Raw genomic sequence first — 19,065 nt, forward strand, 5'->3', positions numbered from 1 at the left:
CTATGGATAGTCACCATGGTTCACCCAAAAGAAAATATTCTGTCATGGATCTATTTTCAACTTGTGGCTATACTGTATCTACACTAATCTAAATGAATTTGGAAATGACAATTTCTAAAGTGCGCCTTGTCCACAGTATCATTTTCAATCCTTTCCGCCATCCACACTACAACGACACCCAGCTAGCAATTTTTATTTATTTATTTATTTTTTAAAATATGTCTAATAGACGTCTAATAGACATCAAACACAAATTTGGGCTATCAGTGAAAATCCAACAGATGTCTAAGAATAGGCCAAAACTAGACTAGTAATCAAATAAACAGAAATGAATGACGACACATATAAACTAGTATAGTTTTAGGCTATTCTTAGATGCCTATTAGGTTTTTACTGACAGCCCAAGTATCATACATCTATTAAACGCAAGTATGCGCACAGGCATAAGATGCTTTTACCTGCACCATTTGCCTGTCATCATGGCAAAGGTAAAAGATTAATAGATGTCTAATAGACATCGAAATGACGACAACTTGGCTAAAACAAGGCTGAACTTGGGCTGTCAGTGAAAATCTAATAGACATCTAAGAATAGCCTAAAACTAGACTAGTCGTCAAATAGACAGATTAGACAGATTTTATGTGTCGTCATTCATTTCTGTTTATTTGATGACTAGTCTAGTTTTGGCCTATTCTTAGACGTCTATTGGATTTTCACTGACAGCCCAAATTTGTGTTAGATGTCTATTAGACATCTATTAGATATCTTTAATAAAAAAAAAAATGCTTGCTGGGTGTCGTTTTAGTGTGGATGGCGGAAAGGATTAAAATGATACTGTGGACAAGGCGCGCTTTTAGAAATTGTCATTTCCAAATTCATTCAGATTGGTGTAGATATAGCCATGAGTTGAAAATAAATCAATGACAGAATATTCTCTTAAAATAGTAAAAAAAAAACAGCTTTTATTCTAGCTGAAATAAATCAAACAGGACTTTCTCTAGAAGAAAAAATATTATAGGATATACGGTGAAAAGTCCTTGCTTTGTTAAACATCATTTGGGAAATATTTAAAAAACAAATTCACAGGAGGACGAATAATTTTGACTCCAGTATATTGAATAGCATACAATGACAATAAATAGAATAAAATGTGTCTTCTAAATGTCTTGCTTTCGACAAATGTGTTTGAGCAGGAAGTCTCATTCAAGCAAAAGCAGAAATGAGTTGAAGCAAAAATTAGTTAAAAGCAAAAACAGAAGCAAAAGCAGAAACACGGTGTTATGATCTGACCATTGAGCAAATCTGCAATATTAGGATGTAAATGCATACTTCGGGATTATTATGGGATTACAAATGTGGTCATTTATCCTTCTGCAAATACATATGTATACAGTTTTTGGCCACACATTTTGCAAGATCATTTAATAATTGGTGGTTGTCAAAGAGATTTACAAAAGCTAATTTCTAGAAAGCAGGGGTGTCTGAAATGAAATGAACACTTGTTTCAGGCTGTGTTTACATGAAACTCATGAAATTGTTCATTGCAATGAAGGAACACTACAAAAGATTTTAGTGGGTAAAATATCCCATTATATGGGGTGGGCCATTTATATGGATACACCTTAATAAAATGGGAACAGTTGGTGTCCTGTTTGTGGCACATTAGTATATGTGAGGGGGCAAACTTTTCAAGATGGGTGGCGACCAGGGTGGCCATTTTGAAGTCAGCCATCTTGGATCCAACTTTTGTTTTTTTTAATAGGAAGAGGGTCATTTGACATCAAACTTATTTGGAATTTCTCAAGAAAAGCAATGGTGTGCTTGGATTTAATGTAACTTTATTCTTTCATGGGCAATTTACAAGTTTCTGACCACTTATAAAATGTGTTCAATGTGCTGCCCATTGTGTTGGATTGTCAATGCAACCCTCTTCTCCCACTCTTCACACACTGATAGCAACACCGCAGGAAAAACGCCAGCACAGGCTTCAAGTATCTGTAGTTCCAGGTGCTGCACATCTTGTATCTTCACACCATTGACAACAAAGATAGTGGGGCCATTCTTCATCAATGGAAACCTCAAGGCCACTGGATATTTGACATTGCTACATGATGATGTGTTTCCCTAATTAACCCCAATTAAACACACCTGAACCAACTAATCAAACTCTTTCTAGGTATAATAGAAACTTCCAGGCAGGTGTGTTGGGGAAAGTTGGAGCTAAACTATGCAGGACACCAGCCCTCCAGGACCGAGTTTGGACACCCCTGTGCTAAATGAACATTTTTGTCTATCTAAAAAGCAATGCTAAAGTCAGATATTCTGATTTGAACATGTGCGTTATGTGCTGAAATGTCTGTCTTTGTTTTGGTTCTTTTAACCTGCCCAATGCTAGGTTAGCCTAGATATAGCCTAAATATATTTTAGCACCCCGGTAGGGTTGGGCGATGTCGACCAATTTGTCTAATGTGAAACATCGCGATGGACGATGGCATCATCGTCGTAGGCAGCGGTGAATTAATTATTTATGAATTATTTATTAATTCTTAATGAATTAATTATTTCTAGCCTACCGTTTCAACTACCTGACCCGCATGGTCTTTGTTTTACCCATAACAAAATAATAAATAAATAAAGATAAATTACACACAAATTACAACCTGCCAATCACTTTTTCTGTGGGACTCTGGCATGAATAGGCGAAGTGATCTGTGTCGCTATAGTGGCGTCCACAAATTTGGTTGGAAAAAAGGTGCACAACCAACAGGAACCAACAGTATCTAAGGTTTTCACTAAAATTACTAAGTAAAAGCGTGAAAGCGAAAAACTGAAGCAGTGTATTGATGCTGTGACATGTTACCTGATAGATTCAAAAGACCGAAGAGTCGTTAGATAGAGACAAGATTCTTTAAAAATCACATTTAACAACTATAGTGAGACACAATTCAGCGGTACATACTTGGTATACTGTTCAATGTCCACTACTCTCTGGGGTTTTGTGCTCAAAGCACCCGCTAACTGCCTGGAGCTCAGCCGTGTGTATGCTGCAGCGCAGGCCTGTGTATGTGTGTGTGTTTGGTCACATGATGTCGGTTTTCAGCGGTATAGTGTGGTCGGAGTGCCAATCAGAAATGCTAGATGAAACGCCAGTTTGGACATGGATCATTTTTGTTCTATCTGCCATTTTAAAACTAAGAGGTATTAGTGTAAACAGGACCTGGGTGTGTATTTTTCATGCACAGGTAGCTGCTGCGAAAGGGGGGGGGGGCAGTGAAGCCGGCTCAGCATCGTTATGTCTATCGGCCATGTGCAATAGTGCACTCACTGCACTCCAACGCACAGAATATTACACTCACTGCACCCCAACGCAACGCTAAGGTTTATAATCTAATTAATACATATTAAACCTCTTTAACATTATTAAATGTAGATGCTAAATCATCTACGTATGTGTATATGACTACGTATTTCTCATATGTGTTGGTTTAGTTTTAAACCTTTTATATTATCTGGTGTGAACCATCTGCTGCTGCTTTCAGTAGTATGGCAATAAATGTCATGTAAAATGGCATTCAGACTCACATTATTAGCATTTAACACTGAATAAAGCACAAGAGGTGTACCTGAGGGGATCATTGCCCATTTCTAATATATCAATTTTAGGTGTTGCTTAAAACAAAAACTCCTTTTAATATGGAAAATATTTCTTCTATCGCATGCCTTTGCTGTTATTTAGAGCACAACTTGAAACATCCTTAAATCTGCTTTTAGACTCGATAGTTAGAGTCGCTCCTGTAGATGTCGTCAATCTAGCAACCTGCGCTTGCACGTGTCTTGAACCAGAAGTGCAATACCTAGTTCAACCACTGGGCGTCAAACTTACATACTGCAAACTGATTTCACTGAACTCTTTTACATTTTAGTTAACTGTTAATTGGTAAAAAATGTACAATTTTCAGGTAAAAATAACAACAATACCATTTGGCAGAAGGTAAATAGTAAAAATTGAATGAAATTGTGTTGAACATCCTGTCGCAAAGCTTTAAAAATAATAAAATGTCACTTTTGATAGAAAAAGACAGCAACAACAGGCATTTAATATGATTTTTTTTCAGTTTTTATAACACTTTTTTTTGTTTATTCCTACTTTTGCAGTTGATCATGACAGGAACTGAAACAATGAAATGCACTCCCACCCCCTTTTAAACGTACAGATAGAGTTATCTTCTTCAGAAAAATAAATCGACTGTATTGAAAGGTACAAGTTCACAGTAACTTTGGTTAAACACTTCAATACTTGGAGAACGATTAATCCATCGGTAATTCAGATGAACAGGTAAATAAATAGGTCATCGGTTAAATAAAATACAGGATTTGTTTGTCCCCATGATGATGTAAAAACTGGCATGGCACGTACAAGTGTCATATATTAAACATTTACAAAACATTAATAAAGTTTCCCTGATAAATCAAAGTGCATATAGACGCAGTGCACGTAAGTCCATCTGAATGTTCCCCCAGACATTTTCCCCAACAACAGCCAGCCAAGACGCAGTTAGGCCAGTGAAGTAACGTGACAGTTACTCGTAGTATATAATATAGCATTTTTTTTTCTTATAAGTAAGGAGATAACAGTCATAAATGTTATTAAATACAGTAAACACCAATGTTTTTATTTACAGTATCTCACTGCAAGGTCTGGCTTATCCTAGTGTTTTCTCCACGGCTTTTTGAGCATGAAAATTCGGATAGCTCGCTACATAGTCACAACAGAAATGTGTTTCACGATACAATGACACGTCCGAAGTGATAAAGAGATGGAGGTTTTCCTTTTAAAACGCTCTTTGTGTCCAATGGTTTAGCCACTTTTCCGGTTTTCGGATGTGATGATTGGTTGATCAATCAATCGGGTTTTATTTCAGGTTTTGTTTGAAGCTGCCTCTGGTTTCTGTGCGCTAAGCCATCCCTTTCACAGATAAATGCCGATACATTCAAATGTAGTGTAAGGCATTGTTCTTACGCTCTATATATACTGTATATACCCCCGCCCACTCCCCCTCCCCTCCCGAAAACGTGGATGCGGATGAAAGTTTATGAGGTATATTCATGTGTCGTCATCTTTCGTATGGCCACTGGTAATAACGTTGATAAAAATAAAAAATAAGCATGCTGGCAGACGCACATACACACACACACACCCACGCACGCATATATATGCGCGTCGGAAACGCTCACACATACGAAGGCATGACAAAAAAACGCACACTACTCACACATTAAATGTGCATGAATCCCTCTCATTCTGGATGAATCCGAAACAAAACTGAGAGGCAACTGGCTGAGCGAGTCCTGCATAATATAGATCTCCCCCCCTTTTCCCCCCCGCCCCCCCCCGAAAAACACTTAACTTCTGTTTATTAAATAGCAATAGTTCTGTATTCATGTAAAATCAATAAAAAAATACACGTAACAGTCAAGAATTAAAGCGATCAATAGCAGTCAAAATGTTAGGCTAATAAGCTACAGCTTATTCATGGTAAAACAAATTATTCATATTATTGGTATACCCATATAGATTTATAGTCATATATAAATACAAATATATTTATACGTCTGTTTTAAAGTCTGCAAGCACAAATAAGCTGCATTTATTGAATCGGTTAACAGTCAAAGAGAGGATGGAGGATGAGGTGCTTATGGCGTTCGAACGTGTTGTGTAGTAAAAGCGACCCTGTTTTTTTTTTTTTTTTAAGCAAGTTCCACCTCATGTTCGCTATTCATCGGGGCGCTTCAACAGTACGTCCCACATCTTAACTTCTGCGTGTTTTCGGTGGTGTCCTGTCGAGAATGAACTAGGATGTGGAATGAGCACTTTAGCAAAGATTTCCTCATTGTGACAAGTTCACATTCACAATAAAGCTTCGTTTTTTTTTTTTTTGTCATTTTTTATAGCCACTTTTCATCTGTTTTTTTATTCCCCCTTTACGCCTGCGCCTCTGTAAATCTGCTTTTGACAAAGCGAGAGCCACATTGTTGATTCAACCTCATCGTTAGCTCCGCAAGCTGCCCGTCCCGTCACAAAAGCCACTTTTTTAAACTTTTTTTTTTTATACATGTTTTGTCCACAATTTCTTACTGGCCAGCGTTCACAACACAGAGCTCCACAAAGGAGAGAGAGAGAGAGACAGAGAGAGAGAGAAACAGAGAAACCTCCCCCTATCGGAAACGCCCCGTAAAAGAGGACCACCACCCAGGAAAGAGAAGCGTGCAAGCCTCGGAAGCGGGAGGCAGTCAGGGGAGTTTGCCTTGTAAAGCCAGGCAGAGCGACAGAGGGAAGGTCCAGCTGAGAGAGGACAGAGAGCGCAGCGCCACCACGTGGCTGGATAGAGAGGCTTTACTTGACATCCTCTGCACCGGGTATTTAGGGTCATGGCGCGACAACCACTGGATCAGAAAGTTGCCATGCCTGTTGAAGCCAGGGTTGCTCCCTGTTAAAAAGTCAGAAAGCAAATTATATTAGTTCATTTCTGTATTGTTTACATTAGTGGAATATAATTCATATCAATATATTATTATGTATATTAAAGCTGCATTATTTGTATCAGTGCATTTCTATGTTCATTTTATTAGTGCATTTCTATAATCATTTTATTAGTGCATTCCTATATTAAGTTAGTGCATTATTATTTATATTATATATATTTTTATATGTTAAAGCAGGATTATTTGTATCAGTGCATTCATATATGATTTATATTAGAGCATTATATTTATATTATATATTATTTATATATTAAAGCAGTATTATTTGTATCAGTGCAATTCTATATTATTTATTTTAGTGCATTATTATTTATATTGGTGCAATATTATTTATATCAGTATATTATTTTTTTTATTAAAGCATTATTATGTGTATCAGTGCATTCCTATTTGATTTATATTGGTGCATTATAATTTATATTGGTGCAATATTATTTATATGAATTTATTATTATTTATTTTAAGCATTATTATGTGTATCAGTGCATTCCTATATTCATTTTTATTAGTGCGTTCCTATATTATTTGTATCAGTGTATTCCTATATTATTTATATTAGTGCATTATTACTTATATTGGTGCAATAATATTTAAATCAATTTATTATTATTTATATTAAGCATTATTTTGTGTATCAGTGCATTCCTATATTCATTTTTATTAGTGCGTTCCTATATTATTTTTATTAGTGCATTCCTATATTATTTATATTAGTGCATATATATATATATATATATATATATATATATATATATATATATATATATATATATATATATTGGTGGAATATTATCTAAATCAATTTATTAATATTTATAAATTATTTTATTTGTATTAGTGCGTTCCTATGTACATTTTATTAGTGCATTCCTATTTTACTTACATTAGTGCATTCCAATGTTATTTATATTTATTATTATTTACAGTGTTCAGCATAAAAGAGTACACCCACCACAAATCTCTCATTTAAATTAATAATTTCTGTAGGATGCTTTACAATACTATATTTGTGCATATACATTTGTTTAGTCAGTACTGAAGACAAATCTGGAGCTAATCTACCAAAATAACTTACAATAAGGGTTAAAAAATTAGTAGCCCAAATTTAGCGAAGAAAATTAAATAAAATATTCAAAAATAGCAAAAATCAAGAGAAACAAAAATAAATTAATTTTTGTTGAAATCTTGTAGCTTTTAATATTGTTTTGCAATATTTAGCATGAATTTATATGCATTCTTTTTCCATTTCTAAAGATGTTGTGACTAAAACATTGTTTTAATAAATATATCTGTTTAATAAATCTGTTTTGTTCAAATGCACTAAAATATATTACCCATATTCACAGAGAAATGGATGCAAATATTAATTTCAAAATGCGGTGTACTCACATATGCTGAGCACTGTATATGACTGCATTTCTATTTCATCAATAATAGTCCATTACTATTAAATACATCTGTGTTACGTCCCAGGACGTATTTGTTTCTGTTTTGTATTTTCTTTCTTTCTTTCTCTGCTACACCCAAATAGGAGATGATGAACGTCACCTGCTGCCACTTATGAACCACTCAGTGATTGGAGGACCGAGTAAAGTCGTGGGCGTTTAAGCAGCATGTCTCCAATAGAACAGTGTGTTTCAAAATAGAATGGTTTGCAAACAACCATTGAGTTTTAATGCTAAAAATTCAGCTTTGCATCACAGTTATGTTCATATTTTATTGCCGTTTTAAAACTGTATTCTAAATTGTTCTACATTTCACAATATTACCACTTTCATAGCATATTTCTTTAAAAATCATTAAAAACACTCAACATTCTCAAAGTTTAAAACAGTAGTGTAACCAATAGACCCTTACAGTGCAAACAGTTATAAACACCCACATCTCAGAAATGTGGCATATGTTTTTCAGTTGTAAGACTATGCTTTCTAGGTTTAATGGAAATTCAGCATTATTTTTAACCCTCCCACAAGCCATCTGGCTCCATTCTGGGCGATTATGCTCACTTTTAAGTAGTCTTGTACTGGATGTTATGTCTGATATGGCTATTTAAGGTAAAATGGTCTTCATCTATACTTGCTTTTATTTATTCTGAATTACATTTATTTTGATACATTTATTTTACAGTGATTTATATTGTGCAATGATTTGAAGAGTCGCTAATGGATGTTTCTTGAATGTTTCGGTCTGAATACGCACTTGAGCAGGGATCCATTCTGCAGGCTCTTAAAGCATTGGGTTTGGAGTCCAGACAGAGTCCAATATTGTTATCACGAGTGTGACAGAAAACCTGTCTCTCCTGCGTCCCGTTCCCACACGACACAGAGCACTGCAACACACACACACACAATCATCTTACAGTATAAAGATCAATACAACAGGTGTCAAGCATATGCAGCACAAGGGCATCTGATCTGAACAATAATAATAAACAAAACATCATTATAAAAATTATATTTATACAAGTATATTTCAGTACAATATTTTATTCAAGATGCAACAGACGTGTTAGGAATAAACAAGTATAATATATCTGCTATTGTATTGTAGTTACTACATTTGCACATAGTTACTTTAATATTATATTGAAGTATTGTTTAATTAAGTGTAATCAAGCATTCGCTGTGAAATGAAACCTGTCAGAATGTTATCATATGAGAAATAATGTGCTACTGTACACTGCAGGGGAGGCAGTGGCGCAGTAGGTAGTGCTGTCGCCTCACAGCAAGAAGGTTGCTGGGTCGCTGGTTTGAACCCCGGCTCAGTTGGCATTTCTGTGTGGAGTTTGCATGTTCTCCCTGCCTTCTTATGGGTTTCCGCCGGGTGCTCCGGTTTCCCCCACAGTCCAAAGACATGCAGTGCAGGTGAATTGGGTAGGCTAAATTGTCCGTAGTGTATGAGTGTGTGTGTGGATGTTTCCCAGAGATGGGTTGCAGCTGGAAGGGCATCCGCGGCGTAAAAACTTGCTGGATAAGTTGGCGGTTCATTCCGCTGTGGTGACCCCGGATTAATAAAGAGACTAAGCCAACAAGTAAACGATGACCCACCGACTGATTGATAGAGGCCATGTTTATATAATAACATGTATACACATGTACACAGAACATTAATTTGCAAAGAAACTGAGATTAAAATACCTGTTCAAATCTGTGATTGTTATGTTTTATACATTTAAAACATTGTAAAACAGCATGTTTGTAATAAAGACAGTATAATCATTGTAATTCTTAACCGCTATAATCACCATGGCCACATGGTGTGAGTAAACGTTAATATGCGAGTGTGTGTGTACTGCAAATGGCATTTGTGTGACTCATCATTTCAGAAAAGCTTAAATAAACTCCACCACAAATACTTACTTGGTATTTTAGACTAATAAGCTGTATTTCAGCTTCAGTTGTGTCTGTCTCTATCACTGACTGCTGTTTATCTAATGTAATGCAGGAGAAGCCGACATGCATGTGGGAATTAGGGTTGGGCGATGTTGACCAATTTGGCGACATACAATGTCTAATGTGAAAAATCATGATTGGCATCATTTTGGGGGTGGGGGATGGGGGGGTTGATAGAGTGAGAAGGGTTTGCGACTTATTTGAGGACCAGGAGGGAGACGCGTGATTTCCGGGAGATTCACACTCGTTTGCAGCCATTATGAGTCCCGCAAATGCATAGAGACTCATGGAACTTTCGGGAGACTTGGAATGTCTGAATATCACATTTAACAACTATAATGAGACGCGATCCAGCGGTACATCCTTTATAAACTGTCTGACCTGCACTGCTCTCTGTCTCTGGAGCTCAGAGGAGCACATGACAGTGTGTGGCTGTGTGTGGCTCTACAGTGAGCACCACTTGTGTCTGTGTGTGATCACGTGATGTGCGTTTTCAGCGGACGGAGGGGTGTTCAGAAATGCTAGGTAAAACACGATGTGGATAATTTTCGTTATAAAATGCCATTTTAATACTAAAACGTATGAGTGTAAACGGGGCCTGAGTGTGTATTTTTCGCGAGTGGGCTTGCATCGGGGGCGGGGCGGAGGATTGGCGATGCCACCTCAGCATCGTTTTGTCTAATGGCATCGTCTCAATCGGCCCAACCCTTGTGGGAATGGGGGGCGGGGAGAAGCAGCTCATTTGCATTTAAAGCCACAGTCTACAAAAACAGTCTACAGTGTACTCAGACACCAAAACGGGCAGCTTCTGGAGGCTATAATAAATGATCTGATGGGTATTTTGAAATGAATCATTACAGATACATTCTGGAGACACTAAAAAGTCTTACATCTTGTGAAAGGGGTAAAATAGGTACCCTATAAGCTTTTTTTCACTGTGTGTGGTTGATGTTTAGGTACAATTTAAGTCTACATTATTCGCCCTCCTGGGATTTTTTTTTCTTCTTTTCTTTTTCAAGTATTTCCTAAATGATGTTCTGGAAGAAAACAGAGAATTTTTTCCACAGTATTTTTATATAATACTGAATCAGATGGGCTTCCAGCTAACTCTATCAAGCCTCTTCAGCTGCTCCAGAATGCAGCAGCACGAGTGGTCTTCAATGAACCTAAACGAGCACATGTCACTCCGCTGCTAGTCCGTTTGCACTGGCTGCCAGTTGCTGCTCGCATCAAATTCAAAGCTCTGATGTTTGCTTACAAAGCGACTCCTGGCTTTGCTCCTTATCTGTCCTCACTTCTGCAGATTTATGTGCCCTCCAGAAACTTGCATTCTGTGAATGAACGTCGCCTCGTGGTTCCATCCCAAAGAGGGAAGAAATCACTTTCGCTCATGCTCACGCTCAATCTGCCCAGCTGGTGGAATGAACTCCCTAACTGCATCAGAACAGCAGAGTCACTCAGAACTTTCAAGAAACGACTAAAAACTCAACTATTTAGTCTCCACTTCACTTCCTAATCTGCAATTGCCTCTCTGAATATCACACTAACTGTACCCAAAAAAAAAAAAAAAAACTAATACTACTAATACTTCCCTTCTTAGACTTTACAGACCTGAAACTTGCCTACAGCACTTATTCATTGTTGCTCTTAGTTGTGTAAATTGCTTCCTTGTCCTCATTCATAAGTCGCTTTGGATAAAAGCGTCTGCTAAATGACTAAATGTAAATGTAAATATAATATTTTTTCTTTTGGAGAAAGTCCATATTTTATTTTTGTTTTTATTGTAAAAGCAGTTTTTAATTTATTTAAAACCATTTTAAGGTCAATATTATTAGTCTCCTTAAGCAAAATTTGTTTTCGATTGTCTACAGGAGGGGTTCTCAAAGTGGGGGTCGGGACCCCCCGAGGGGATTTCCAAAAATCTATTTTTTTTTATTAAACCATAAGAATGCCCATATTTTATCCATAACCTACTTAAGAGAAAAAAATAGTCATTTATAGTTACTATATATTTACTATAGTAGCTTATAGTTACTAGTTCTATTGGATTGCGACCCCTGGGGTCATTACATTAAATTAAAGACACAGCAATTGCGTCAAATGCAGCAGATTGACTTTATAACAACAGGTTAAACTTTCTGGCCCATTTACAGCACTCACATACATAAAAAATAATAATAATTAAATGAAGAATAGACTTGGGTCTATTGGTGTGTGTGCGCCATTGCATGCAAAGTTTCTGTATTTATAACCACCTCAGAGGATATTGCGGGTCGCGAGTCACTGGCATTGTCATTTTGGGGGCCGCGGGCTGAAAAGTTTGGGAACCCCTGGTCTACAGAACAAACCACTATTAGACAATGACTTGCCTAATTACCTAAACTTGCTTAATTAACCTAGTTACACCTTAAAGTGTCACTATAAACTGAATACTAGCATCTTGAAGAATATCTAGTCAAATATTATGTGCTGTCATCATGGCAAAGATAAAATAAATCAGTTATTAGAAATGAGTTATTAAAACTGTCATGTTTAGAACTGTGTTAAAAAAAATCTTCTTTCTGTTAAACAAAAACTAGGGAAAAAAATATACATAATTCTGACTTCAACTGTACATCAAGCCACATTAACCATTTCAGAGTGTCCTGTCTGTACCTGTGACCATGGCCCAAGCTTCCACTCTGCAGGACACAGGTTGCGGTTGCAGTCTCTGCGGGACTCTGGACGCTCGTCGCTGCAGTATCGGCTGCGGATGGACTTGACTTTATCGTCTCCCAGAGGCTGAACGCAGCGCACAGAGCGAGTCTGAGTGCCCGTTTTACCACACGATTTACTGCATTCACCCCACTCTCCAACCACCCATCTAAAAACAATCGACAGCACAGAAAACAGCTGATGAAGACTTATGAGCGATGCAGGGTGAAGCCTAGAAGGGATACAGCTGCAGATACTCACATCAATATACTGTAGCATCCTTTTTTTGACACTGTACATCAATAAATCATATTTTTTCATTATTGTAAGGGGTAAGATTAGGGTTGGTGTAGGGATTTATGTTACTACAATGAAATTTAATGGGTAATTTAAACAAATAATATACATATTTTTGCTATATTACTGTTTTTACATTACTGCGAGGGTTGAGGTAGGGATAAACTTTATTAAAATACAATTTAATGGGTAATTTAACAAATAATATGAATACCTTTCGCTATAATTAATTCAATTTTCAATTCAATTCAATTAGGAGTAGGAATTGACATTAATAAAATACAATTATTGGGTTATTTAATAAATAATATGAATAACTTTCATTATAATTAAAGTTTCTACATTACTGTGAGGATTGTGGTGGGGGCAGACATTCTTAAAATACATTAACCTGGTAATTTAATAAATAATATGAATAATTTTCATTATAATTACTGTTGGAGTGGGGGTAAACGTTATTAGAATACAATTAACGGGTAATTTAATAAATATTCTAAACAATTTTAGGTATAATGTTTGTTTTTAACATTACTAATGGGGTTGGGGTAGGGATTGATGTTAATAAAACACAATTATTAGGTAATTTAATAAATAATTTTCATTATAATTAATGTTTTTACATTAATGTGAGGGCTGGGTGGGCGTAAACATTATTAAAATACAATTTAATTTGTAATTTATTAAGTAACATAAATAATTTTTTACATTACTGTGAGGGTTGGGGTGGGGGCAGATGTTTTTAAAATACAATTTACAAGTAATTTAATAAATTATATATATATATATATATATATATATATATATATATTTCATTATAATTACTGTTTTTACATTACTGTGAGGGTTGGGTGGGTGTAAACATTATTAAATTACAATTAACGGTTAATTTAATAAACATATAATACATTTCATTATAATTACTGTTTGTACAGTACTGTGATGGTTGGGTTTAGGGTTGGAGTGGGGGTAAACGTTATTTGAATATAATTAACTGGTAATTTAATAAATATAAATTATTTTAGGTAAAATGTTTTTTTTTAACATTACTATGTGGGTTGGGGTAGGGATTGACGTCAATAAAATATAATTATTGGGTAATTCATTAAATAATATATCTATACTTTTGATTATAATTACCAGTTTTAACATACTGTGAGGGTTGGCTTTAGGGCTGGGTGTTTGTAAACATTATTAAAATACAATTTAATGGGTGATTTAATAAATAATATAAATAATTTTCATCATAATTACTGTTTTTACACTACTGTGAGGGTTGGGGTAGGAATTAACGTTAATAAAATACAATTATTGGGTAATTTAATAAATAATATATATAATTTTTATTATAATTAATGTTTTTACAGTACTGTGATGGTTGGGTTTAGGGTTGGAGTGGGGGTAAACGTTATTTGAATATAATTAACTGGTAATTTAATAAATATAAATTATTTTAGGTAAAATGTTTTTTTTTAACATTACTATGTGGGTTGGGGTAGGGATTGACGTCAATAAAATATAATTATTGGGTAATTCATTAAATAATATATCTATACTTTTGATTATAATTACCAGTTTTAACATACTGTGAGGGTTGGCTTTAGGGCTGGGTGTTTGTAAACATTATTAAAATACAATTTAATGGGTGATTTAATAAATAATATAAATAATTTTCATCATAATTACTGTTTTTACACTACTGTGAGGGTTGGGGTAGGAATTAACGTTAATAAAATACAATTATTGGGTAATTTAATAAATAATATATATAATTTTTATTATAATTAATGTTTTTACAGTACTGTGATGGTTGGGTTTAGGGTTGGAGTGGGGGTAAACGTTATTAGAATACAATTAATGGGTAATTTAATAAATATTATAAATGATTTTAGGTATAATGTTTGTTTTTACATTACTATGTGGGTCGGGGTAGGGATTGACGTTAATAAAATGCAATCATTGGGTAATTTAATAAACAATATTTATACTTTTCATTATAATTACTGTTTTTACATTACTGTGAGGATTTGGTTTATATATATATATATATATATATATATATATATATATATATATATATATATATATATATATATATATATATATTGGGTTTAGGGTTGGAGTGGGGGTAAACGTTATTAAAATACAATTAATGGGTAATTTGATAAATATTTTTGTATAATTGCTGTTTTTGCAGTACTGTAAGGGTGGGTTTATGGTTGAGGTGGGGGTAGGCGTTATTAAAATATAATAATTGGATAATTTAATGAATAATATAAATAATAATTGGTATAATTACTGTTTTTACGTTACTGTGATGGTTTGGGTTTAGTGGTGGGGTAGGTGTGGACATTAATACAATACAATTTAAAGGGTAATTTAATAAATAACATGAAACATTTTCGGTATAATATTAGTTTCTAGATTACTGTAAAAGTTGGGTTTAGGGTTCAGGGTAAACATTATTAAAATACAACTAATGGGTATTTTAATAAAATCTGGTAGCAGCTGTATCCCTTCTAGCAACAACAGTTAGAGCAGTGAGACAGCGACATCTGCTGGAGTATAACAGTAGCTGCAGGAAAACTGCTAATGAAAAACTTTTTTAACTATTCATAGTCATATAACACGTGTAAATTATATATAATTTCTTTGTGAAAAACAAAGTTTTATTTTGAATGGAAATTAATGGTTCATTTATACACAGCACAAATAAAAATGAATAAATTTATGTTCCCTAAAAGTGTAAATGTGAATGAAAAGCCGAGACGGACTCACATGGGCTGCGCACACTCTCTCAGGTAACAGTCTATGAACATTGGCGGCGGCTGCTTGAGCTTGAGCTTCTCACAGAACCTGCGATGAACCATCTGCATCTCTGCAGTCTTACGACAGCCGTAACGTGCCATCTGAGTGCCTGAACACAAGATTTCCCAAATGATGTTTAACAGAGGAAGGAATTTTTCACAAAGTTTCCTATAATATTTTTTTTCTTCTGGAGAAAGTATTATTTTTCATTTTAGCTAGAATAAATGCAACTTTTAATAAAAAAGAAATAAAAATAAAAAACATTTGAAGGTCAATATTATTAGCCCTCTTAAGAAATATTTGTTTTCGATAGTCTACAGAACAAACCACTGTTATACAATAACTGATATTTAGCTGAATACTAGTAGCTTGAAAAATGACTAGTCAAATATTATTTACTGTCATCATGATAAGGATAAAATAAATTAGTTATTAGAAATGAGTTATTAAAGCTATTATGCTTAGAAATGTGCTGAAAACACTTTCTCTCCGTTAAACAGAAATTGGGGAAAAATACAGGGGGCTTCAACTATAAATAAAAACAAAACTAATAAACCATGTATTCTAATGTAAATATAATATGATATTAAAATGTCAAAATGTACTCAACATTGGTCTGTCAGAGGATATGGTTAGATAATGTTATTCTTCCATTGCTTATTACAAGGGCATAGAATTGGCATGTACGGAGGGGACATGTCCCCACCAATATCCACCAATTACTGAAATGTCCCCAGCAGTAATTTAATCACCTTCAAACTAAAATAATGCTCTGTCATCCCTTAGTAACCTAGATGTGCTCAAAGGGTTCCATAGACATACAGTTGAAGTCAGAATTATTAGCCCCCCTTTGAATTTTGTTTTTAAATATTTCCCAAATGATGTTTCACAGAGCAAGGAATTTCACAGTATGTCTGATAAAATGTTTTCTTCTGGTCTTACTTGTTTTATTTTGGCTAGAATAAAAGCAGTTTTTAATTTTTACCAATTACCAAAATTTTATATTTTTTGATAGTCTACAGCAGGGGTTCTCAAAGTGGGGGTCGGGACCCCCCGAGGGGTTGCAGGACAATGAAGGGGGGTCGCCTGGTGATTTCCAAAAGTCTATTTATTTTTATTAAACCATAAGAATTACCATATTTTATCCATAACCTACTTAACAGAAAAAAAATAGTCGTTTATAGTTACTATATATTTACTACAGTAGCATATAGTTACTAGTTGTATTGGATTGCGACCCCTGGGGTCATTACATTACATTAAAGACACAGCAATAGCGTCAAATGCAGCAGATTGATTTTATAACACCAGGTTAAACTTTCTGGCCCACAGCACTCACATACATTAAAAAAATTTTTAACGAAGAATAGACTTGGGTCTATTGGTGTGTGTGCGCCATTGCATGCAAAGTTTCTGTATTTATAACCACCTCAGAAGATTTTGCGGGTCGCGAGTCACTGGCATTGTCATTTTGGGGGTCGCAGGCTGAAAAGTTTGGGAACCCCTGGTCTACAGAACAAACCACTATTAGACATTGCCTTGCCTAAGTACCCTAACCTGCCTAGTTAACCTTATTAACCTAGTTCAGCCTTTAAATGTCACTTTAAACCGTATAGAAGTGTCTTGAAAAATATCTAGTTAAATATTATTTACTGTCATCATGGCTAAAAGATAAAATAAATCAGTTGTTAAAAATGAGTTAATAAAACTATTATGTTTAGAAATGTGTTAAACAGAAAATGGGGAAAAAAATAAACAGGGGCTTATAATTGTGACCTCAACTGTATATAATAGACAATAGGGATAAAATAGTTAAATTGCGTCACATACCTCTCAAAATGTCTGTACGTTTATACCTCCTCAATGTCAGAGTATAGTAAAATCATGGAGATAGACTTTTGCGGCATAGGACATGCTTCATTAATTGTTGTTTGGATTATTAAGGGCTCTATTTTGACGGTCCATGTGCAGAGCGCAAAACGCAGGGCGCAAACGCTTTCAGGGCGTGTCAGAACGCTTTTTTGCTAACTTAAGGATGGGAAAATCCGCTTTGCGCCATGGCGCATGGTCTAAAAGGGTTGAGTTTATTTTCTTAATGAGTTATAGGTGTGTTTTGAGAATAAACCAATCAGAGTCTCATCTCCCATTCCCTTTAAGAGCCAGTTGTGTCGCGCCATCAGCGCATTTGCTATTTACATGACGTAAAGTAGGTTCACTATCGCTTTCACTCTTGGATAGGGAAACCTTTACGCACAGACATCAATTAGCCTATAAATAATTAATTTAGTTTGTTAAGCGCAAAGATTTGTTTCCTAATTTCCAGCAAACGAATAAATGAACAATAATAACAAAGGGTGGTCAAAATACTGAGTTATTTCCAAATACACCTGCTATGCCCCATATGGTCTAAAATTTGACAGGTGGACAAATCCAATCTTGTTTTTAATAAAACAAATATAAATATGGATATAATAAATAATACTGCTAATAATAATTATAAACATTATACAAAAGCAAATTGAATGAACTGAAAAAGCCTACCGAGATGAAGAAAGTATGAAGGCAGTGGTTTTTAAATTAATGTAGGCTAGAAAATAATGTTTTGTAATATTCTAATCACTTATATTAATATCCTATATATATCTTTATTATATATATATATATATATATATATATATATATATATATATATATATATATATATATATATATATATATATATATATTAGGGATGTGCGGAGCAGCCGGTATTTGTATTTGTATTTGTTGAGGGGGGAAAAGTATTTGTATTTGTATTTGTATTCGAGTAAAATTCAAAATGGCGCAAAAATCTATATTTTTTCTATTACACTTCTAATTTACGTTAGAGTGAAAGTCTTGTTTAATTATACCCATTATATAAATTATAGATATGCAATATTGGCTGTTGTTTTTAAACATGTGACAAGAAACGTCATTGAAAAGAAAATAACATAGAAGCCATTATCTCATCCATGGTTAAACCAACAACTAATAAAATACCATTGTGAATATTATGAACCACACCACCACCGTTCTTGTTGAAGGACACTGAATAGACAGAATAAAAACAAATAATACTTTAAAAAACTGTTCTTCTTCTGAAAGAACTTCTTTCCAATGCACAGATTTCCAAAAACTAAAATTAACTAAATAAATCTAAATAAAACCCTGCCTGGGAGATCTGGCAGAACAAAAGTATTCTATATAATACTAAAAGATACAGTCCTGCTATTGTCATCTGCCTGCCACAAAACAGACACAAAGTTTTTTTTTTTTTTACTTTTTTATGTTTGAAACTGACTTGCTGGGGCAG

The 19,065-nt window shown here is 34.6% G+C and overlaps 1 protein-coding gene and 1 long non-coding RNA gene across 7 annotated transcripts in view; one reads left to right on the forward strand and one right to left on the reverse strand.

Annotated features, from left to right (window-relative positions):
• The window catches only part of LOC147840923 (uncharacterized), an 834,865-nt gene that overhangs the window by 422,397 nt on the left and 393,403 nt on the right, over positions 1–19,065 (forward strand). The gene's annotated exons all lie outside the window — the stretch shown is intronic.
• LOC101884594 (A disintegrin and metalloproteinase with thrombospondin motifs 2) overlaps positions 1–19,065 on the reverse strand; it is a 487,080-nt gene that overhangs the window by 3,315 nt on the left and 464,700 nt on the right. For all 6 annotated transcript variants that reach the window (XM_087281943.1, XM_087281942.1, XM_087281941.1 and 3 more), the window contains 4 exons: positions 15,702–15,840; positions 12,591–12,798; positions 8,743–8,872; positions 6,399–6,488 (listed from right to left, as the gene is read on the reverse strand). In XM_087281943.1, coding sequence (XP_087138069.1) covers positions 6,399–6,488; positions 8,743–8,872; positions 12,591–12,798; positions 15,702–15,840 — 567 coding nt within the window. The remainder of the gene's footprint in view (positions 1–6,398; positions 6,489–8,742; positions 8,873–12,590; positions 12,799–15,701; positions 15,841–19,065) is intronic.

The sequence above is a fragment of the Danio rerio genome, chromosome 14 (genome assembly GCF_052040795.2).
Source record: "Danio rerio strain M-AB ecotype USA chromosome 14, GRCz13ab, whole genome shotgun sequence".
Classification (NCBI taxonomy): Eukaryota; Metazoa; Chordata; class Actinopteri; order Cypriniformes; family Danionidae; genus Danio; species Danio rerio.